This window comes from Vulpes vulpes, chromosome 1 (genome assembly GCF_048418805.1).
Source record: "Vulpes vulpes isolate BD-2025 chromosome 1, VulVul3, whole genome shotgun sequence".
Taxonomy (NCBI): Eukaryota; Metazoa; Chordata; class Mammalia; order Carnivora; family Canidae; genus Vulpes; species Vulpes vulpes.
Window position 1 is genome coordinate 178,031,396 of NC_132780.1, and position 24,499 is coordinate 178,055,894.

The following is a 24,499-nucleotide window of genomic DNA, read 5'->3' on the forward strand; positions in this document are numbered from 1 at the left end:
AAAAGAAAATCTCTAAAAAAAAAAAAAAAAAAGAAGAAAGAAAGGAAAGAAAGGAAAGAAAGGAAGAAAGAAAGAAAGAAAGAAAGAAAGAAAGAAAGAAAAGAAAAAAGAAAAAAGAAAAAAAGAAAACAAAAGAAAATTTCTCAAAAACAATTGCTTATTTTTTTCTGGTCTCTTCCAGTGCAATAAAGCAGCCATCCCGAGAAGGCCAGACAAGTGGCCATAAGAAAAATTACCACTGGAAAGGGGTTCCTGGTAAAGAATCTCATCAAACTAAATGGGTTCTCTTAAAGCCTGGGGATTCCCATAATACCTTTTGAAGACCACTATCTAAAAGCACTGTCCAGCTCCATCACAAACCATAACTGATAATGTGATAATGTGATCACATAATGTGATTATGTGATATCATAATGTGATAATTGACCTCTTCTTGTAGCATCTGGAAATGTCTCTCGCTTGTATTAGATCCTTCAGTGGCTCTCAGAATTGAACCCTTACCTCCTTCTCTGGGTTCCTAACTACCATCTTCCACCAGTGCAGTGGTTCTCTGCCAGGGGTATTTTTGTTCCCTTAAGGGACACTGGCTAATGTGTGGGAACATTTTTGGTTGTCAGGACTGAAGTCAGGGAAAGGGGATGCTACTGAACATCCTTCAATGTGGGAGACAGCCTCTCACTAGAAAGAATTACCCAGTTCAAATGTTAACAATCTTGAGGTTAAGAAATCCTGCTGTACCCAGCTCTTTGTTCTCTAAACATGCCAGACTTTTTCATATGCTTTGTGCCTAAACATAGCCTGTTTTCTTTACCTGGGATGCCCTGCCCTACTTCTGTGTCTAAGAAATGACCATTTATCATTCAGGATCTGACTCAAAAATGTCACCTCCTCTACAGTTCTTTCCATATCTCCTAAAGTTGGATGTTCCTTCTGTGCCTCCAGAGTTTCTGGTACACATCTCATGAAAACATTAGCCACACTATACCCAAGCCTGTCACCTGCTATAGGCAAAACCTAAGCCTCGTTCATTGTTCATCCCTGAGTGCCCAGTTGGTAACCAACCTGCCGAGTCAATCAAGGAACAAGTGGAAATGTTGCAAATACACTCAACACTCTCCTGTAACAATATCTAAGGGGCAACAGTGTTCCCAACATCAAAAACAATAGCCAATATTCGTCAAATGCTTGTAATGTAGATAGGTACCACATTAAGCACTGGTGTACGTATCAACCTGTTTTCATCCTTTTAACAACCCTGCTGTTATCATCAGCATTTTACAGATGGGGAAACTGAGGCACAGAAAAGCCACTTGCCCAAGGTCATCAAAGCTAGCATTTGGAAGAGCTGATATTTAAACCCAGGTAGTCTGGCTCCAGAGACTCGTTCTTTCAATATTTATGCCAAGGAAGTTGTAGTAACAACCAATATTTCAGCCGCTCAGAAGTCTCTGACAAACACGGTGACATAACTGGAAGACTATACAACCACAGAGTGGCCACCACCTCCTGGGACCCTGCCTATAAACACTGCTTGCCAGAGTCACTAACTCTCCAACTCCTGGAATGGTTGTGGCAGGAGAAGCAACCTCTCACACCGTGGAAAGGCATTACGTTTCCAGAAAACTCATGGTACCATAAAGAAGACACAAAGGCTGATTCCCAAAGGTATCTTTTACCTTGTTCATGCTGCAGGGACTGGATCAAGGGCTCAGACATGTCACAATGCGAGGCAGCTCTTGAAGATTCTCCTCGTGGCTGTAGACCTCACTTCCTGAAGCAGACAGCTGCACTGCAAACACAAAGAGGAAATCCATCAGCTGGGGCTCAGGAAGACACAGAGCAGTCCTGTGTCCAATGGAACTTTCTGCCATGATGGCAATGCTCCACGCTTGCGCCGTCCAAAATGGTAACACCAGCCACATGTGGCTACTGACCATGTGAAATGTGGCTAGTGCAAGTAAGGGCTGAATTTTACATTTTATGTCATTTTAGTTAAATTTGAATGTAAATAGTCACAAGTGGTTAGTGGCTACCATACTGGGCAGTATAGGTCTAGAGAGTCAAGTCAAAGTCTTGAGGTCACAGACTCTAGACAGGTCAGCGGCCAAGGAAAAGCTGGATATTATGTGTTCAGAGTGACTACAGGCACCCAGGAACAAGAATATTCATGCTATAACTAGTTTCTCAGTACTCACTAGATGTGGGGTACTGAGGACATAGTGATCAAAAAGCCAGATCTCAGTTATTTAAAAGTTTCCTGCTCAGGCTTGACCTCCTTCAAAAAGGAAAAGATCTAGCATGTGAGCAGTATTTACTTCATGCCAGACCTCAATGCCTTCCTCACTGCCTACAAAGGAAGAGACAGGCATTTGCTGAAGACTGACTTTACCACTGTCAGGGCTTAATAGATAGGACCTTCCACAGAGCTCTTACCATAAGGGAATTCAGGAGGTCAGTTTTCCATGAGCCAAATGAACAAGGTGATTCAACATCCCCTCAGATGGAATGAGTCCACGTTTTTATCCATGCTTTTCTATTGGTTCTTTAAGAAGGTTATCTGATTCACTTGAATTACATTTTAGAGTCAAATGGTTAAGGTATAGCTCCAGAGTTCTTAATTTTTCAAATATTAAGGAAAAATAAAGAAAATATCTTCAACCACTTAATTAGATTAGTCTTTTCTTTGGAAAATGTGTATGGGTGAATTTGAGAGGAAAACCAAACATTGTAAGGTTCCTTGTAATCATCTTATTTCTATGTTACTTTTTCTGGTTACATCTAGAAAGGATTTATATGTCTGAACCTTTCCATAAACACTGGAATTACAGGGCCACCTGTACAGGGTTGCTCAGTGGTTGAACGTCTGGCTTCGGCTTAGGGCGTGATCCCAGTTTCCTGGGATAGAGTTCTGCATCAGTCTCCCTGCAGGGAGCCTGCTTCTCCCTTAGCCTATGTCTCTGCCTCTCTCTCTGTATCTCTCATGAATAACTAAATAAATAAAATGTTAAAAAAAAAAAAGACTGGGATTACAGGTTTAAAAGGAAGCACAGTGCTTTAAAATATATATTCTTTTTAATAATAATAGCAATATAGAAAATTTCACAGGGAAAAGAAAAAAGTAACCACAATCCCACTAATCATAATCACCTTTAGTTCTTAGCACAGTGGGGAATGACAAGAGGCCCTGGCAAGTCTGCTGAATCAAGGACACAGAGAAGTCCAAGGCTATATTCCCCATATTAACATCTTTCACCATTAAGAAAATGACTTTGTTATTTATTATTTTCAAAAGATAAACTCCTACCCCACATACATTACAATTCTGTGAACATAATATTATTAAATTCCTTTTACAAATCAGAAGATAGGGAGACAAAATTGCAGAACACTCCCCGGCTATTTGAGACACATAGATTCCAAAGAAAATACCACATTAAGTCATAGTAATAACATATTTTAAGAATGATGTACAGCATAGAGAGACCCTGGAATTCTGACTTTGTAGCCTAAACACATCCAAACACCCCTTGTTACTTGATATACTTGACGTCTTGTATGACTGTAATCGATTACTACTTCAAAGTCAAGAAAACTCAGTATCTAATCCTAACCAATCTTACAGTGACTGAAAGAAAATTATGCATAAAACTTTTACTTTGAATTCCAGAAGCAGATGCTAATAAATTTGTTTTAAACATAATTCTAGGGGTGCCTGGATGGCTCAGTGGTTGAGCGTCTGCCATGGGCTCAAGGTCGTGACCCCAGGGTCCTGGGATTGAGTCCAGCATCAGGCTCCCTGCAGGGAGCCTGCTTCTCCCTCTGCCTGTGTCTCTGCCTCTGTGTGTCTCTCACGAATAAATAAATAAAATCTTAAAAAGATAAAGTAGAATTCTATACATGCTGTTTCCTTTTTAAGATATGAAATTCAATCCACTTAAAACCTACGGTCCAGCACTTAACTGGGAAACTTGTCCGAATGCCTTGCATAGATGCCTGATATCACAATTCCATTAAAATGTACACATTGGTATCAACACAGGAAAGGTGGGCACAAGAAGATAATAATAAACAGACAAAGATTCTTGAACATAATTTCCCCAAGGAAATTCCACCCAGCTCCAATCATGCCACAGTCCCCATTCCCTCACATCTTAGATATACAGTCTGCACTAAAATAATTATGGATCCTCCCCTGTGCCCCCCACCATTCTAAGTGGTCTTGTCATTTTCACATACGTTGGTTCTACAACAAAGCCAAAATAAAAACTCATTGAGGGAAATATTAGTCACATAGAAAATTCTTAATAAATATTACGCTTAGATTTTTTTTTCTTTGCTCTCACTCACAGAGCCTAGGAAGATGTAGACTCGTAATGTTGACTCTTAAACACAATGTTGACAATCATTGCAAATTGCCTCTGCGGTTTTTTAAAAAAGGAAAATCTCTTAATGTCCAGGACTGTAAACGTTTTAGAAAAATATTGTTAAGAATATCTTACAGCTGTTCAGTGCTCAAAACTGTACAATACACTTTTATATTAGTGCTCTCAGATAGTACTGATATTGATCTGAGGGGTAGTTTTTTAAATTAGGAAACCAGATTCAGAATTCTTAGTCATGCTGTCATAGGCAGTAGACCCTGGGCTGCAAGTGGCTTCATTTCAAGATACTACGGAATTAAAATATGCACAAAGCCTACAAATGAGAGATCTCTAATACACACACACACACACACACACACACACCATACACACCATCATTAACCAAAAACACCTCAGCATACAGATGACAGTTTTAGAAATTGGGTCAGTTTGCTTCTGGCCAGCAACCAAAAAGACTGGCCTTGTTGTACCAAGTACTTTAAATCTCCTTTGAAACAGAGAGGACCTGGTTGTTTTGCAGCCAATTCCATTTAGAAGCTTAGAGAAATACAGAGCTTAAAAAAGGAAATTGCATCTTAAATATAAAGTATTGGGGGAAAGATATGTATGTTACTATAGTGGAATTAAGGGAGTTTTCTTCTTTATTCTATTTTTCAGTGTTTCTTTTTAATCGTTCACGAAGTTGGATTCCTCTGATACTAAACAAAAGGCATGTACAGATACCTTTCAAAGGGTGCCTGGAGAAAGTCAATCACAGAAGCTAAAGTGTGACTTCCACTCAGTTGATCCTAACAGAGTTGGCTCCATGGGAAACAAAGCCTGTGGTCAACCTTGGGCTCCGGAAAGGTTAATGAAATGTAATTCATCTTTCCAGGTGGGGAGAAGTGTGAGTAAGCAGAAAAGTAGAGACAGAGCAAGAATAAGAGATCAAAGAGAGAATGAACAGAAAAGATGAAGGCTACAAAGAGAGAAGAAAACGAAAGGGCAGGTAAGCAAAGGTATCTAGAGACAGGTTCAGTGATGCAGACAAGTGCCTCTCACCAGCCAGGTCCTCATGGACAGAAGAGACGGAGAGACTCAGGCTCCTGGTGATAGCACCGCATCCTACAGCTTCTCTGGGTGTCAGCAAGTGGAGCCGGAGTAGAGTTAAGACCGGGCTTACCTGTTTCGCCACTATTTATTTACCATCAGCCTCCACCTACCACAGAGAGAAGTCTATTTTCCCTGGATCACTGATAATGTGCCATAGGGGTATGGTGAGAACAGCATAAGCCAACTTTATTCTGGTCTCTTTAGCTAACGAGAGTACTCTTTAGAGTATTTGTTCTTACTCTTGACACTCTTAAACATGTCGAAGGGCTGTGCGTATGTGTGTGTGTGTGTGTGTGTGTGTGTGTGTGTGTGTGTGTGTAGTGTTATTTTTTGGCCTTTGAAAATGCAACTAATACTGCCAATATAGAACGGAGTATGATGATCTGGGCTTTCTCCCCACTCCAACTCTCCCACCCCCTTCTAAGACATTCTTTCTAGAAGGCTTTGGTTATATAACACAGAGCTGGGTTGCTCAGGCACTCCTATGGGAAATAGGCCCCTAGGAGCAAGCAGGTCACTCACAAGGTTAATGACCTTGCTGGCTTTTAGATATAATGTACCCTGACATCAGTCTGTGGAACAGCCTCTTGTTTCTTCCCTCCCACCACCAAATCCAGCAGCTTAGGTGGACAGAGAGCTCAAGCATGAGGACCCAAGAACTTGTGAGGAAGAATTAAGCAAAGTCATAAAGACACAAACAGGGTTTGGAGAGAAAGGGGGGAAAGGCAAGAGGACAAAACTCTACAGGAAATTCTCTAAATCTAGGACTTAGGAGCTTGGAAAATCAGACAAACAGATGAAAGATACATCTCTAATACTCTCCAACCCCTGCTTTTATGAGTTGGAATAATTTACATGTCTCTGAAGTGAAATCTTGACAACCTTCAATTGGATAGAATCCTTGTACAGGACTGGATACACTTAAGACTATTTTCTTACAGACAGTCCAATTCCTCTCTTCCACACTAAGGAGCACGGTGCTGGGATTAAAGGATCCAAAAGTCAAGCAACATACAGACCCCGTCCCATTCCCCAAATGCACACAAAGCTCCCACACAGCTGGCTCCTTCCTTTCTGGAGAAGCAGAGGAATCAGAGCAGAGCTCCTTGAGGAACTCCCGGAAGGCCCTTCTCCATCCTCAAAGTCACAGCAAACATATGTCTCTGGTTCTTCAGGACCTTGCTGTCCTTGCCACCCGCACATTTAGGCAGCAAACATGCCATGACACAGTTCTGCCCTAAGAGAATGAGCAATGTTTGCCATTGTGCCTTGCCCTCATGCCCTGCCTTCACAGTATGCCATGAAAACCACCAACCCAAGTCAGAAGGATGAGAGCATCTTACCATCAAGCATGATTAGAGGCCTTCTTCCCCAAGGACTGGTAACACAATTTGAAAATTAGTGTTCCGAAATTTCAACTAGCATATGACCAATGGTTCAACAAGAAATTGTGATAAGGAAGAGGAAATAAGAGGATTAGAAATTATAAAGAAGAGTGCTGGGGGCACAAAAACATTGCCCTGAGAGCTAAACAAGGTGTAGTAAGAGTGCCAAGTGATAGTGTGTGTCCATTGCTGTCAAAGGACTACTTCTGGCACACGTGTTGAAGGCTTCCTCCACTTCATGAAATCATACACGATATCAAATGTTTAGATTCAGGGCTATCACTCTATAAAAGATCATTTTTAGTCCCTCAGTAATTTAGGAATATCTTAATTAAAGGCACAATATAGAACTCCCAAGGGGTTACCTGGCTCAGCCTACTCCTCTTGCCTGTGTGACTATCTAAACCAGTGGACACAGATTCAGATGCCTACAGGAGTCAAGAAAGAATAAGATGAAGGAATGGGCAGGCCAGAGAAGACAATGAGTTGTCATTCCCTCCCAATGAAGACAGGGATCCCCGGAGAGGCTGCCACTCAAATCCAGAAAAACAGGAACAAGTACATGTTCCCTGAGCTTCTGATAATCAAGAAGGAAAGAAAATGGAGAGATTATGTAAAGTCATGTGCTTGTTCAATGTTGGCAATTTATGTTACCATTTTGGAAAATTGGGGTTGGGGGATCCTTGGGTGGTGCAGCAGTTTGGCGCCTGCCTTTGGCCCGGGGTGCGATCCTGGAGACCCGGGATCGAATCCCACATCGGGCTCCCGGTGCATGGAGCCTGCTTCTCCCTCTGCCTGTGTCTCTGCCTCTCTCTCTTTCTCTCTCTGTAACTATCATAAATAAATAAATTTAAAAAAAAAAAAAAAGGAAAATTGGGGTTGGATTTGGTCCGCCAGTTTGTATCTTCCATCATACACTTTTTGTGTAAGTCATGGGACTGTTTCTTTAAATCTCCAGGACTGGGGGCTCCCGTTCTGTCTCCTGATCCCTCCAGGGCTATAGTGCTATGGCTTCATGGTGCAGCAAGCCTTCCAGGAGAGTGGGAAAAGTAGAACTCGGGAGCTAAGTCATTCCATCTGAGTTATCAATTCTGTGTCTTTGCATGTGATTTCAGTAAGTTACTAACCCTCCCTGAGTCTTTATCTCTTTACCCAGAAAATGGGGGGAAATTATTTATATGTCCTAAGATTATTTTGAAGATTAAATGGGGTAACATGAGGAAAGTATTTAATGCATGGTGTTAAGAGATGAAGTCCTTCCCCTCCTCTGTTTCCCATCACCATTCAGCACTACCTCATTCTGCATGTAATTGCACGTAGGAGTTTACCTCTCAACCACCTACTGGATTCTATGTTTTCCAAAGGAAGATATCTTATCTGTTTTATGCCCAAATAGTCAGCACCTGTCTCACCACCCTACACACAGTAGGCTTTCAATATATGCAAAATGTAATTATAATGTTGTTATATAATGTTATAGACTGAATGTTTATACCCTCCAAAATCATAGATTGCTCAATTCCCAATGTGATGGTATTTAGAGGCAGGGCTTTGGGGCAGGTAATTAGGTTTAGATGAGGTTATGAGGGTGGAGCCCTCATGATGGGGTTAGTGCCAGTATGAGAAGACATACCAGAGAACCTGCATGTGTGTGCACAATTTCTCTCTTCCCCTCTCCCTGCCATGTGTGTGGATGTATCAGGAAGAAGTCAACCATCTGCAAGAGGTCCCTCACTAGAACCAAATGGGCTTGCATCTTGATCTTGGACTTCCCCGCTTCCAGCACTGTGAGAAATAAACCATTGTTCAAGCTACTCAGTCTATGGTGTTCTGTTATAGCAGCCCTAACTAAGACAAACTTTGAGGAAGATCTTCCTTAAATCTGGTACCGATTGAGCCTATTTCCACTTATCCTCTTCTGATGCTTTAATGTCAAAATGTATATCTACTTCTCATTTGGCCAGAACATTTTGAGACTAAAAGAAAAAAAACAGGTCCAAATTAAGAATAAAAGATTGAAGAATTTTCTCTTAAGATGTATGGCATCGCTTTTTAAGTCAAGAGGGTACTTTCTGGTACCCTCTGCATGCCTCAGCAGAAAAAGTTACACCTAAGAGATTTCATCACCCTATTAATAAATAAAGGAGCATGCTTTCATTTCAGCATCCTGAGTTCATGTCTGTCAACAGTGCGTGTCACTGCATGGGGTGTACTTGGTGGCTGCCCAGAGCTCTAGGAAATCCCCTATCCATTTGTCCACCATGGATTGAGAAGGCCAAACCGTATTCATCTAAGATGGTTTACCAGCCATGCCTGACTACCTGGGTTTCTCTGATATTATTCTGAAAGAATCCCAGACACCTTCAAACAATCCCGGCTTCCTTCTCCCTGGAGGGGTTTGCTTAACAATTTAGGCAAACACATTTCCTGTGATTTGCTGAGAAGCTAAAATAATTTAATAGAAAGCCTAGTTAGCAGGTTACTTCAGAATGACCCACTGAAAAGGAACCGATGGCAAGGGAAATCGCTAGAAAGGTATCTCTTTACAGAAGCTCAAGGAGACCAGCTATCTCTCCAATAGAAGGTTTCCAATGAAGGAATTTAAATATTCTCAAGAATACCTTGAGGACAAGTGTAATGCAGGGGCGATTGCCTTACTGGGGGCTGGTGCTTACAACTGAAACTCATCTGCTTAGTAAGTCAGATCGGGCGTAATGCCCTGTTCCTCTGGGAGGGGACTTTCATTAATCCTCAGAAGGAAGCTCAATTTGGCAGGACGGGCCCTTGTCAAAAGCAGTCTCAGGGATTTACTATTAACCTCTGCTTTCCTGAGGCTCTCATTCCGTACTTCCCAATACACCAGCTTCTCCTTAGTGTGGCTTGTTCTTTGTGAGGCTGTATCACATCCTGAGTTGTTAACCTTTCCAGAGGGACCTAGTGTTTGCTTCTACCAGGACTCTACAGCTTTTAATGCTCTCAAACCAGCTTAGTGTTTATGTCAAAACTACTGAAGTTCCTATACTGTGCAGGTAGTGAACTGCAGACCCCACAGCTATTCAAACGGCATAACCCTGGATTTCCATCTTCTATCACTGTACCCTAAACACACAAACTCAAAGCCCAACACAGACTCTAAGGGCAATTCTACTTGCCCCTTTTGGCAAACAGCTCCCATGGAAGTAAAACCATCACACCCCCTAGAATCTGGCCAGGTCTGGATCACTCACAGGCCTGAGGCATCAATGGCTTCTGGTACATGGGAATTTCCCTTGTAAGTTCTCTCTATGTTCTCTTTTATCCAACATACCTAGGGATTGGGGGTGGGGGTGGCGGAAGAGCTTGGGCAGAGGGGGTTAGAAGTGGGCCACGCTGAACCAGCTCAGTCTATAACTATGGTGCCAGAAATATGTAGTTTGGGGATATCTCTAAACTCAACTCTGCCTATATTTAGGGTCCTGTAGATGGCCAATTGGCTATAATCCAGGCTAGAGCCAGAAATATGTCCTTTGTAGCATACGCTACATTGTTGTGACTCATACCCTAACTCTTCCTAGCACAGCAATGTCGGGTGAGGAAGGGCATAGGGGGGCCCAGGAGCTGAGAAAAGAACCCTCAGCCAGCATCAGCAGTGCAGGCAGTTTCCCAAGGAAGTCAGCTCCGGTACAAGACCGCACTTCCCGCACACAACCAGGTCCGTCCTCAGGTCTGAGGAAAGGAATCTGCCTCACACGAGCTTTTCCATGACTTAGAACTGGATGACTGCACGCTGACGTTCTGGTAGCCTGGGAGAGGCAAGATGGCAAGGAATGAAAGGAGGGCACAACCACCACCACCACCACCACCCCACCCCCATCATAACCGAGGTCGGTGGAGTCACTGCGTTCTTCCACAGCAGCCAAGAGAACAGCCACAGAAAACGGCTCCAGCAGCCGACCTGGAGGCCTTGTCCCTGGGGTATCCTCTGATCTCATTACAGCAGTCGACACTAGTCCTCACAAAACAAACAGAGGAAATTTATGCCTGCCTTAGCCTGTGGAGAGCTCCACATTCCTGGTTTAACGAGAGTTCCAGCTTCTGAGACCACAGCCATCGGGATGGGGAGGATGTCTGCTTTGCTCCAAAGAAAGAACTGTTGTCGCCGCCTTTCCCTCTTTCTGGGGCTGGATATGAAGGCGGAGAGCCTGCAGCGAGCCACTGAACTTGTGGCCTAGGCTCTCTGCTCCGGTCCCTGCAGAGAAGTTCCCTTTCTTCTTATGTCAACATCCCCAAGCTCAGTCGCTGGGGCCACTTCCTCTTGAACAGCTCTGGGAAAGTCGCTGCGCGGCCCTGAAGGGTTCCACCTGCCAAGGCCAGCACTGAGAGAGAGACTGCTCTGTGGGACAAAACTCTAGGTCTTCTGGGAGGAAAAGTTTCCCCCCAAAATACCCTAGCTTGAGCCTTGGAAAACTTGACCTAACTTGGGGTTCCCCCTTTTAGGATAAATGGCAGGAGGGAAAATGTTACTTTATATCCCTGAATTGGATCTCAAAAGTAACTGAGTGCCCAGCTCATGAGGTAAAGAAACTTCCAAACCAAAATAAGAATACAGCAGAAACAGGTTCTGAGCCAGGGTGACTTTGCCCCCCAGGAGACATTTCTGAGGCATGGAGACTTCTTTTTTCTTTTTGTCATGCCTGGGGGAGACTGCTACTGGCATCTAGTGGGTAGAGGCCAGGGATGCTGCTAAATATCCTACCGTGCACAAAACAGCCCCCATAATAAAGAATTATTTAGTTGAAAATGTCAACAGTGCCGAGAAACCCTATGCAGAGGGAACACTCAAGGATGTGCGTAGGTTTAAAATAATGGCAAATCTTTTTTTTCTTTACAGAAACAGTTTTCAGTTTTTAATGAACTTGTAAACAAAAAAGCTTCCATTTCAAAATGAAAACAAAATCCCAGATCATATAGATGTTTACGGTGACCACATTTATCTAAGCAACATACATACACATTTAGTTATAAGATGTTAACTAAATTTCTGTGACAAATATGCTTTTTTTAAAAAAAATATTTATTTTATTTATTTATGATAGACACACACACAGAGAGAGAGAAGCAGAGACACAGGAGGAGGGAGAAGCAGGCTCCATGCCGGGAGCCCGACGTGGGACTTGATCCCAGGACTCCAGGATCGCGCCCTGGGCCAAAGGCAGGCGCTAAACCACTGAGCCACCCAGGGATCCCCTGACAAATATGCTTTTAAAAAAAATATCAAGAATATTACAGGGCTCATGCAGAGCCCTAAGGAAAATCTAGTCATTGCTATATTTTTAAGTCTTCACTGTAGATACTGTTGTTCAGCAGTCTGGGTCACCCAAAATAATGACAACTCTTAATCACATAACTAATGTTGACATCCTATAGTCAAAATGTGCACAATTAAAAACCACAAAATTTACCAATTTTCTCTTCAAATAGAATAAATGAAAACAGGAGCACCTGGGTGGCTCAGTGGGCTAAGCATCTGCTTTCAGCTCAGGATATGATCCCAGGGTCCTGCATGGAGCTCCCTGCTCTGCCGCTGCCTGCCACTCCTTCTGCTTGTGTTCTCTCTCTGTGTCAAATAAATAAATTCTTCAAAAAAAAATGAAAACTGTCTTTTACCTATGCAAAGTTAGGTCATTAGAGCTGCCTGGATAAGAGTGGAGTGGCTTCGATATTAGATTAGACTATTTTCAGCACCACTGTTAGGTGTGATTGAGTGCTTACTATTATAACTCAGCGGTGACTATTCATAGAAGGAATTTATGAGCCAAGTTCTATGATTACTAAAGCCATATATATAATCAGAATATATCTAGGTCTGGAAAACGTGGCAAAATGTTTCAACTTCTACAATATCAACCAAGTATGAGGAACTGTGGTGATGGTGACCTACCGTGATGGTGGTGCTGGGGAGGCTGAGGAAAACAGGTACGTAGTAGGACTCTAAATAAATGCAGAATTGCAGAAATGTGTCACAGTGAAAATAATCATGGTGTACATTTTGAAATTCTCCCATTTCTAATATTCTGAACCTATTTCAAAATATTCTCTTTCCTCCACATAGCATGCTCTCACTACATTGGTCATAATAACATACGATTAGATAACCCAGTTGTTATTCTCTCATGAACTCTTTTATTAGTCCAGCGTAAGAAGGAAAAAACCCGCTTCTATGCCCGGCTAATGCATGTAAGCACATTTGAAGAAGAAAAAGAATTTCATGAATGAGCAGAAGACAATTTTTTAATGGAATGTTTTAGAGGCTTGTGGTATAAAAAGTAAACAAAACTGATTCACTAACTGTTAATACTGTTTACCATGATGCAAGAGTTGGGCTTTTTTTTAATGTTCCAGAAGCCAGAGGAAAAGGAATACTGTGGTAGGGAAAAATGATACCTTCTGTGGCATTTCAAAATCGTTGCTCAATTCCTCTTGAGCAAGGAAGCCATAGTAATGACTTTATTTTACCTACCGCAATTATGGTACACCTCGAAGTAATTCTCCACATTATCCCACTTTCCTCCCTCCACTCAAGTCCTGCTAAATAATTTCTGGAAACCATTAACCAAGAGCCCTGTTCCAATTTTCCTTTCCTCCCTCCCTTGCTGCCTCAGTCATGCTGGAGTCAGGACAAAGCAAACTTGTATTACATCACAGAGCAAACTCATTTTCTCTAAACCATTCTGTTGGTAGTTTACTGCTACTGGAACCCAATGTTGTCAACAGTGTGGTCTTTGTTTGGTGGGCGTTGCTCTAAAAATTAAAAAAAAAAAAAAGTTTCCCCACACCCCCTTCTGCTGTTAAATACAGGCGAGCAGTTCGAGGAGCCTCCTCAGCCTGGCTCCACCCCGCTGTGTAAACTAGACATTACCTTATACACAAATGAATCTACAACATTCCTCAGTCTAGCTGCCTCGCTGCAAAATTCCTATGCTCCGCAGCAGCCACGGCAGCACGCACTCCCCCTGGCTTCCCTCCTCCTTCCTCTTCCCCCACCCTCTCTCTCTCTCTCTCTCTCTCTTTTTTTTAAATTTCCACTGCCTCACTGTGTTTTTGTGTAAATGATCTCACATGACTCAACAAATCCATCTGCCTGAAGCAGGCCAAGTCTGGAGCCCTCCCAGGAGGGAGGAGAAGAATTGCTTTGTGGAAAGGACCTGGAGCTCTGCCCTTTCTCTGGCTCGAATTACCCGCCTGTCAGGCCTGACGGATTTGGCTAAAAATAAAAGGAAGCGGGCCGTGAAAAGCAGATGAATGGGCTCAGCAGTTCCTTAGATAACACAGGCCTGCTGTTGCCCAAAGCTCCCCAAACAGAAACTTCAAATGCAGGCTCTGTGAGTGCAGTGATGTGGCTTCCAGGTGAAAGGGGGCTGTCAAATCCATTGGGGGTGGGGTGGGTATGGCCTGTGTTTTAGATTTCTGTTTCAGAACTTGTATGCGTGTTTGTGTGTGTGAGAGAAAGACAGACAGAAAGAAAGACACACACACACACACACACACACACACACACACACACACAGATTCATTCTTGTATGAAAAGGTTCTCTGAAAAACAGCAGAGTTCAGTGGAGTGAAGGCCTGGCTTAGCAAAAAAATGTTGTTTCCACTACAAAATTACTCTTCTCCCTACCTCCCAACACCAGACATTTTAAGCCTCCCTATGATGTCACTTTGGCATTCAGAGCCAGCAAAGAGCTAAAAGTCCTTCTTGTAAGTGTATGCCCAGCGCCCGCAGTGGGTATTAAGCACTTAGGTTGGCAATGTAATGACACACTGTAACAATCTGTAATATGAAGCAGTCAGCAAAGCCCTGGCTCTGAAAGCTATTTCTCCCGACCATTAACCATATGTTTGGCTCCTCAGATAGCCAAGCGGGTGTTCCAGCTCACCATCTGGTTTCTATCCACACAAGCAACTGCAAAGCACAGACTATCTCCCTCTGGAGCCGCGTGTTTCTTTTTCTCTCTCTTTTCCGTTCTTCCCTTCCCTTTCCCTCCTCCCAGCTCCTCTGGTTCCCTCTGCTAAAGAATGCTCTGCCATTCATCACGTGCAAAGAAAACTTTACCTGACATGGCAGCGGCAGAGCCATTAAGAATGCACAGCTGTATTGTAAACACGCCAGAGGGCCGTTTACCATCCGCTCAATCTGCAGAACACGGTCTCTACCCCCTTCTTCATCTCCTATGGAGTGCTGACACTTGATCCAGTTTGTTAAAAATAGGTACATTCTTGACAGATCCAGGGGTTGTTGTGGTGCCCTTCACACTCACTTCATATTCTGGGAGTGGGGCTTTAAAGCAAGCGCACGCACATACACACACACACACACACACACACACACCAAGTTTGCCTCTGCATTCAATCTGCATGACATCAGTCTCACACAGATGACACACCGACTGCAAATAACCAAGTTAACTAAAGGATTCTATCCCTTTTTATGCCCTAAAGGATTCCACCCCAAGTATGTAGTTTTCTCTCTTTTTTTCTTTCCTAAAGAGCCAGCCATTTCAACAAATTGCTAATTTGCAAAACTTATGCTTACTTACATTTACATTTTAATGGTATACACCAGTGACATGGAACATGCTGTCAGAGTTCATAGGATTTTTTCTTACCATGTCACCAGAGTATTTATCCCAGATTTTCTTCTTTTCAAGATTTTCGGTACTTTAGAACTTTTTAAAAATGTATGAAAATATAGAAATTAGGTAATTTTTTCTCCTGTCTCCACAAGAATTATATGTGCATCACCGGCCCGTTTTACTGAATTAGGAAATTAAAGTTATTCTTTCCCACACCTTAAAAAAGGCATTAGTTTCGCACATACCAGGAACAAAAGGAACAATATCATTAAAAAGTGATTAAGCAGAATGTCAGATTTTATCAACACGGTAGGGCTATGAAGGTCCTGTCATGGGAGAACTGTTTATTCAGGCTAACAAGGATGCTAGGAAGGCTACTACCTGTGCAAACTTCTTACACCCACTGCCCTTGTCAGTCCTCCTTCCATGATCTAAAATAGATACTACTGTTAGCTACTTCTACTAATAAGGAACATTAAAATTCTGCTGCATGTAGGTTCTAGAAAATGACCGAAATGGGAAACTTTAACTTCAGACAATTTAGGGAATAGTCCACAGAACTTAGGTTTAAATAAATTTTGTTTTTGGCCCTGAAATCATATATTAAGAGTAACATCACATTACCTTCATTCACAGTATCTTTAATAAAAGGAAAGAAAAATGATCAACTAAAAACTTCCACATTTTTATAGTTTACCTGGCTCTCTAAGCACTTGTGGAATCAACTTATTACAAGATATTTATGCTTTTCATAAATACTGGTGCCTGGGCCCTCTGTCCCCAGCTCAATTCTAGCAGGACCCTTGGGGGTGGGCCTGGGCATGGGTATTTTTGGAAGCTTCTCAGTTGTATCTCTTGTGCAGCCAGAGTTGAGAAGTCTTACTCTATATGAATTCACATGACACTAGAAACTAGGAAAACTTTGGGACAGAAATGTAAATGAAATTTAGGATTAGAACAGTGACTTTCAATCTTGTTTAGAAGTGGAATCTTCAATTGAAAATATCTTCTATGAAACCCCTGTAAACAAAATAGTAAAAATGTCATGTTATACTGTCATTTTATACTCAGTCTGTATAATATCCATAGATTTCATAAATTCAAATATATAATTTTTTAATTACTGTAAGTCATCCAGTGAGGATGAAGAGGCCATTTTATTGAACATAAAAATATCAAATTGGGGTCATGTCTGAGAGGTCCATTACAACAGTCCACCTCAACATCCAATTTTTTTCCATGGCCAATGGTTCAGATGGTCAAGGCTGGATATATGTAAGAAGAGCAGTGTGTGCAGCAGTAGGATTAAATTAATTGATACATTAATTTAAGAAATGTCAATTAAATGTCCAGTAGACACGAGGTCCTGCCCTCGTAGGAATAAGCGGCAGCCTTTCCCTTGAGAAACCTAGTTAAGAAGACACATCATGGCAGCACAGCAAGGTAAGCAAAATAAGAGAGGTACCAAGAGCCTGCGACAGAGAGAAGTGGCTAATTCAGGAGGAAATGGGGTACAACTTCACTAGCATGGGACAATTAAATCAGGTCCTAAAAATCTGAGTAGGATTTTTAAAGCTAACAAGGAAAGAGAAGAACATTTAGAAGGGAACAGAATATGAGAAAAAAACCCTACCCCACAAGTATAAATAGACCTGGTGAGATCTGGGAGTTCTGAGAAATTCTGAGGAGGTCAGCAAGAGCTGGGATACAAGGCTAAAGCAGTATCTGAGGCCAGGTTATAAGAAACCTTAAATGTCATGATACAGTTAAGGCTAGCGCTGACCAATAGATAAATCTGGTGAACCATACACATGATTTCAAATTTTCTAGTATCCACATTAAAAAAATAAAAAGAATCAGGAGAAATTAATCTTTTATTATAAATTAATTTTGATACATTATTTAGACCAATTTATGTAAAATATAACCATTTCAATGTGTAATCAATATAAAAATTATTAGTGAGACATTTTATCCTTTTTTCTCACTAGGTCTTTAAAATACGGTGTGGGTTTTATATTTATAACATCCCAATTTGGACTGGTCACATTTTAAGAGCTTAGTAGCCATGTGTAGCTAGTGGATACTGAATTGGACAGCAAAGGTTTACACCTTATCCTATAGGGAGTGAAGGCCAAAGGACTTGCTGAGGACAGCAACAGCGCGGAGGAGACAGAAGACTACGTCTGGGAAAGGCTTGCAGGCTGCTTCCATAGTCCAAACAAGAGATAAAGAGAAGGAGGACACTTGAGAACAGGCATGGCATGGCAGAAGGATGGCATGGAAGGATCAGAGTCAAAAAACATTTCTAGAAAGAATTCATAAAACTACAAATGACTGTATATGAGAGGTAAAAGAAAAAATTATATAATTGTCAAATAGCTTCTTTAGTGCTAAAATTTGTGTTTAGTGTAGAAAGTTGCTAATTGTGTATTTAATATGAGGTTGTATTGTTCCTTTCAAGCTTGCTTCCCTCTGCTGTGGAATGCAATGTCATTTAATAAACACGTGCTGAGCATCCACCATTTGCTAGGTAATGCCAGCAATTGGCAAGAATGAGACACAATTCTTCCTTTCAAGGGGCTCAGATATAGTGTGGGAGACAGACAACAAACTACAATGAAGTGTTAAGTATATTACTAGAAGGATGTCAAAGAAGGTCTACAAATTGTTCCACAAAGTATAACTTATAACTATTCCCTATAGTATGTTCAGTGGAACTTTAGAGATAGAAGGGACTGGGGCTTTCAGACAGTAGGCTTACTAACTTAAACAATTTTTGTTATTTAAAATAAACAGTTCACCCATTTTATCCACCCCAGCTCTTACAACCACCAGTTTTTCTACCTATCAAGAGATTGTTTGTATGTTTTTTTTTTTAAGATTTGTCTTTCTCTGCCCCACTTATTTCACCTAACATAATGTCCCTGAGGTCCACCCATGTTGTTGCAAATAGTGAGATTGCATTTTTCATGGCTGAATAATATTCCACTAAAATATATTTCATGTGCATGTATAAATAATAATTTCTTTATCCATTCATCTATCAATAAGCACTTTGGTTGTTTTCATATCTTAGCTATTGTAAATAAAGCCACAATGAACATGGTGGTACAGATATCTTTCCAAATTCATGTTTTTGCTTTTTTCACATAAATACCCAGAAGTGGAATCGCCAGATGATCCAGTAGTTCTATTTCAATTTTCTGAGGAACTTCCAAATGGTTTTCCATAGTGGCCCAATTTACATTCCCACTCATAGTATTCAAGGATTCTCTTTTCTCCACATTCTTGCCAACACTTGTTATTTGTCTTTTTGATAACAGCCATTCTAGCTGGTATGAAGTGACATCTCATTATAGTTTTGATTACCACTTCCCTGATAATTAATGATGCTGAACATGTTTTCATGTACCTGTGGGCTATCCATACGTCTTCTCTGGAAAAACATCTATTCAGATCTTCTGATCATTTTTTGATCAGATTATTTTTTGTTTTTGTGGGTTTCTATTTTTGCTAGTGATTTATATAAGTTCTTTCTAATATCTTGAATATTAGCCCCTTATCAGATATAGGACTTACAAATTATTTTCTCCCTTTCAGTAGGCTGCCTTTTCATTTCTCCCTTTCAGTAGGTTGACAGTTTGATTTGCTGTACCAAAGTTTTTTAGTTTGATGTAGCCCTACTTATTTATTTTTGTTTTTGTTCTCTTTGCTTTTGCTGTCAGATTCAAAAAATCATCATAAAGACCTAATCAAGAAGCTTACTGTCTGTGTTTTCTTCTAGGAGTTTTATGGTTTCAGGTCTTTCATGTAAGTCTTTAATCCATTTTGAGTTAATTTTTGTGTATGTTGTAAGACAGAGGTCCAGTTTCATTCTTTTGCATGTGGCTTTTCAATTTTCCCAACACCATTTATTGCATAGCCATCCTCTCTCCGTGGCCTAGCCTTGGCTTCTTTATTGTAAATTAATTGACCAAATATACATGGGTTTATTTCTGGGCTTTGTATTCTGTTCCATTGATCTATCTGTTTTTATCCCAATACCATACTGTTTTGATTACTATAGCTTTGTAATATAGTTTGAAATCAGGAAGCAGAATGCCTCCAGCTTTGTTTTTCTTTCTCAAGACTGTTTTGTCTATTCAGGGTCTTCTGTGATTTCACATTCATTTTAGGATTGTCTGTTCTATTTCTGTGGAAAATATCACTGGAATTTTGATAGGGATTACATGGAATCTGTATATTGCTTCGGATAGTATGAACATTTTAACAATATTAATTTTTCTAATCCATGAGCATGGAATATCTTTCCATTTATGTGAGTCTTCTTCAATTTTTTTTCACTAATGTCTTGTAGTTTTTCAACACAGAGGTCTTTCATTTCCTCGGTTGAATTTATCTCTAGTGCTTTATTCTTTTTGATGCAATTGTAAATAAATGGTTTTCTTAGTTTCTCTGACAGTTTATTTTTTGTATTCTGCAACTTTACTGAATTTGTTTATTAGCTCTGAAGGTTTTTTGATGGATTCTTTAGGTTTTTTTTTTTTAACATATAATATCATGTCATCTGCAAATAGTGACAGTTTTACTTCTTCCTTTCCAATTTGGATGCCTCTTTTCATTTTCTTGCCTGACTGCTCTGGCTGGGACTTCCATTACTATGTTCTTAAATGCAAATGAACTGAATTATCCAATCAAAAGACAAAGAGTGGCTGAATAACAAAACAAGACCTATCTATATCCCTACAGGAGACACCTTTAGATGTAAGGATACACATAGGCTGAAAATGAAGGGATGGAAAAAGATATTTCATACAAATGGAAACCAAAAGAAAACTGGAGTGGCTGTAGTTATATCAGATAAAATAGACTTTAAATCAAAGACTGTAATGAAATAAACAACAAAAAGAGGTGTTACATAGGGCTCAATCCAACAGAAAGATATAACATTTGTAAATACTGATGCATCCAACATAGAAGCAACTAAATACATGAAACAAATATTAACAGGCCTAAAGAAAAGAGATAGGTACCAATATAGGGATAGTAGGGGACTTCAATGCCTCACTTATATCAATGGATAGATAATCCAGACAGAAAATCAATAAAGAAACATTGACCTTGGGATGCACGGGTGGCTCACTAGTTGAGCATCTGCCTTTGGCTCTGGTCATGGTCCTGGGGTCCTGGAATCAAGTCCTACATCGGGCTCCCCTTGGGGAGCCTGCTTCTCTCACTGCCTATGTCTCTGCCTCTCTCTCTGCATCTCTCATGAATAAATAAAATCTTAAAGAAAAGAAACACTGACCTTAAATGACATGTTAGATCAGATGGACTTAACAGATATTTACAGAACATTCCATCCAAAAGCAAAAGAATACACTATCTTCTCAAGTGCACATGAAACATTTTCTAAGACAGATCATATGTTAGGCCACAAATAAGCTTAAGAGAACTAAAATTATATCAAGCATCTTTTCCAACCACAATGGTATGAAATTAGAAATTAATTACATTAATAAAATTGTAAAATTCACAAATATGTAGAGATTAAACAACATGCTAGTGAACAACCAATGGGTCTTTTCAAAATCCAAAGAAAATTTAAAAATACCTTGAGACAAATGAAAATGGAAATGTGCCATACCAAAATTTATGGGATGCAGCAAAATCAATTCCAAGAGGGAAGTTCACAGTGCTAAATACCTACTTCAAGAAACAATAAACATTTCAAATAAACAACCTAACATCACACTTCAAGAAAACAGAAAAGGAACAATAAATGAAGCCCAAAATTTAGTGGAAGAAAGGAAATAATGAAGATTAGAGCAGAAATAAATAAATGAAATAGAGACTAAAAAGACAACAGAAAATGTCACTAAGAGCTGGTTCTTTCAAAAGATAGACAAAATTGGCAAACCTTTAGCTAAACTCACCAGAGAGAGAGAGAGAGAGAGAGAGAGAGAGAGAGAACACATACTCAAATGAAATCAGAAATGAAAGAGGAAATGTTGTGACACAAAAATACAAAGGATTATAAGAGACTACACTGAACAATTATAGACCAACAAGTTGGACAATCCAGAACAGATAAATTCTTAGAAACATACCACCAAGCAAGACTGAATGATGGTGTTACAGAAAATCTGAACAGACCAATAAACTAGCAAGGAGATAATTGAATCAATAATCAAAAACCTTCCAGAAACCAAAGTCTAGGACCAGATAGTTTCACTGGTGAATCCTATCAAACATTCAATGAAGAATTAATATAAATCCTTCTTGCAAAGGAGAGAAGAGGGAGGAACTCTTCCAAACATATACTAAGAGTCCCTGATACCAAAAGCAGACAAGGATGCCACAAAAAAATAAGCCAATATCCCTGATGAACATAACCACAAAAATCCTCAACAAAATATCAGCAAACTGAATTCACAACAGATTAAATGGATCATACACCATGATCAAGTGGGATTTATGCCAGGGGTGCAAGAATATCCATAAATCAATATGATACACATTAACAAAATGAAGGATAAAAATATATGATCATCTCAAGAGATGTAGAAAAGCATTTGATAAAATTTAACATCTATTTATGATAAAAAAAAAAACTCACAACAAAGCAGATAAAGAGTGAACGTACCTCAACACAATCCAGATCATATATGGTAAGCCCACAGCTAACATCGTATCCAATGGTGAAAAGCTGAAAGCTTTTCCTCTAAGATTAGGAACAAGAAAAAGATGACCACTGTTGGCAATTTCATTCAACAATGTATTCGAAGGCCTACCCAGAGTACTCAGGCAAGAAAAAGAAATAACTGACTTTTAAACTGATGTAGCTTATGATTTATTTCTGTCTTTGTATTTGGTTGTACTGTATCAAGAAAATCCTGATGTTCAAAGGTAACTACAGATATCACTTGCTGTCTGAATCCCTGCTCTATAAACTCATGGACCAAACAGATTCAGACAAATTTTCAGATAAATGTTTTGCTATCTGCTGCACTTACTACTTGTATACACAACTTAGAAACCAAATGGACACAAATAACACTGTATCCTTTTCTTTCTATGGGAACTCACTGTGGGAAATTTCTCTATCCATTTTCTGGAGATGAATGGATTGAAACAGCAAGGGACAGTTATAGTGGAAATGATAGCAGTTCTTTAGCAATTCATTTTGTTATCTCAAAGTATGCCTCAAACTAACACAAAGGATTGGAAAAATAAATGCAGTAGTTAAGATTTTTTTATTTCATATTTTGCCACTAAACATAATCTGACAACTACTTGATTTCTTTAACAGTCAGCCAAGGAGCATCCAAAATGTAGGGTGGGTATACAGAACCCTATAACAGAATGTATGTCATTATGGGTTATATGCTTTGTTTACTTCTTGTACAACTAGCCATTAATCCACATAGAAACCTACACTCAACAGAGACACCCAAGCTCTGCCTGGCATGAAATTTAGTATGCTAAATATGCTGAACAAGAGAAATTTGCTTGTTCAGTTCCTGATCACCCTGGAATCTGAAAAACACTGGTACTGAACTTCCTCATCAATGATTAATTTATTAAGAAGTTCACATATATAAGCCAAAACAGCAAAAAACAATTTAAGGTTAACCTGATAGTCCAATTCAATACCTTGGTGGTCCCGAGTCTTAAAATTTCATACGTAACATGTTTAAGTATGCATGTGTTTTTATTATGATTATACAAAATTGTTTAAAATACATCAAAAATGAAATACAAATTAAACATTTGCAGAGCTCTTCAAGTATCTCCAGGAAACTTCTGCAGACCAGAATTTGAAGACTACTGGTTTACGGCCCTTGAGGTTAAGATGTAAATCTAAGAGCAGCAATTTGGTGCACTTACTATTTAAGGATCATCAGGGCATTCCTAAATTTTAGCCAAAAGCAGATACCACTCCCCTCATTATCCTAAAAGCAGTAAAGCTGATAAGCAGTACTGAAGAAACTGTTTTAAGATTCTCTGGTGAGTTCGAATCACAGCAGCTGGTACCCAAATCTGAGATACATTATTCACTTTTCAATGTTGTTCACTTGCTGATTCTCTCGACAATATTTACTGAGTACCTATTATGTGCCAGGTGCTGTTCTAAAATCTGAGATATACCAGTGAAGAAAACAGACAAAACCCCTACCTTTCTGGAATTTAGAGTCTAGTTGGCTAGGGGGTGGGGAGTGGTGATAGGGGTATAGATTTTAAACGCACACAAGAAACATAATAAGCTTTGTTTTGTTTTTAGATTTTATTTATTTACTCATGATAAATGCAGAGAGAGAGGCAGAGACACGACAGAGGGAGAAGTAGGCTCCATGCAGGGAGCCTGATGCGGGACTCGATCCTGGACTCCGGGATCATGCCCTGGGCCGAAGGCAGGCACCAAACTGTTGAGCCACCCAGACTTCCCAATAAGTTATTTCTTATAAAGTGACAGGTACAAGGAAAAAAATGGAAATAGAATAGAGGAGGAAGGCTGCAATTTTTAATAGGATGGTCAGGGTAGGTGAGGAAGTGAAACTGAGTCAGTGACTTGAAGGAGGTAAGAGGTAAATCAAGTGATGGGTTGGAACAGTGGGTCTCAAAGTGCAGACCGAGGATCACTGGCTTCACCTAAAAACTTGTCACTGGCTCAGAACTGTGGGGAGGGGCGGCCACCGTCTGTCTTAATCACTCTTCAGGAGATTGTGATATGCACTAAGTCTGAGGACCATGACCCTAGAAAGAGGGAGGGCCTAGGACATTAACAGAAACAGGGGAGAGAGCAGGCTCTGGTCATGAGTGCCAGGAGGACACTGGTGGGGGTGAGGAAAGACAGTGGGACGGCAGCCAGAGCATGGACAACTTTCAGGCCATAGTGAGACTTTTACTCCAAGTGAAATGGGGAGCCATGAGATGGTTTTGGGCAGAGGAGCCACACGGTCTGGTTTTAATTTTTATTTTTTTAAGATTTTATTTATTTGAGAGAGAGCACATGAGAGAGAGA

At 40.3% G+C, this 24,499-nt stretch overlaps 1 protein-coding gene across 4 annotated transcripts in view; it reads right to left on the reverse strand.

Moving 5' to 3' along the window:
* Positions 1–24,499, reverse strand: part of BACH2 (BTB domain and CNC homolog 2) — a 348,520-nt gene that overhangs the window by 250,558 nt on the left and 73,463 nt on the right. Inside the window, exons 1-2 of one of the 4 annotated variants that reach the window (XM_072737375.1) lie at positions 14,952–15,094; positions 1,677–1,789 (exon numbers count right to left, since the gene is read on the reverse strand). Coding sequence is in view for 2 of the 4 variants with exons in the window: in XM_072737354.1 (XP_072593455.1) it covers positions 1,677–1,685 (9 nt within the window). In the remaining 2 variants the exon portion in view is untranslated. Of the gene's footprint in view, positions 1–1,676; positions 1,790–14,951; positions 15,095–24,499 lie in introns of those variants that run through there. The other 3 variants (XM_072737354.1, XM_072737368.1, XM_072737361.1) reach the window with 3 other exon arrangements.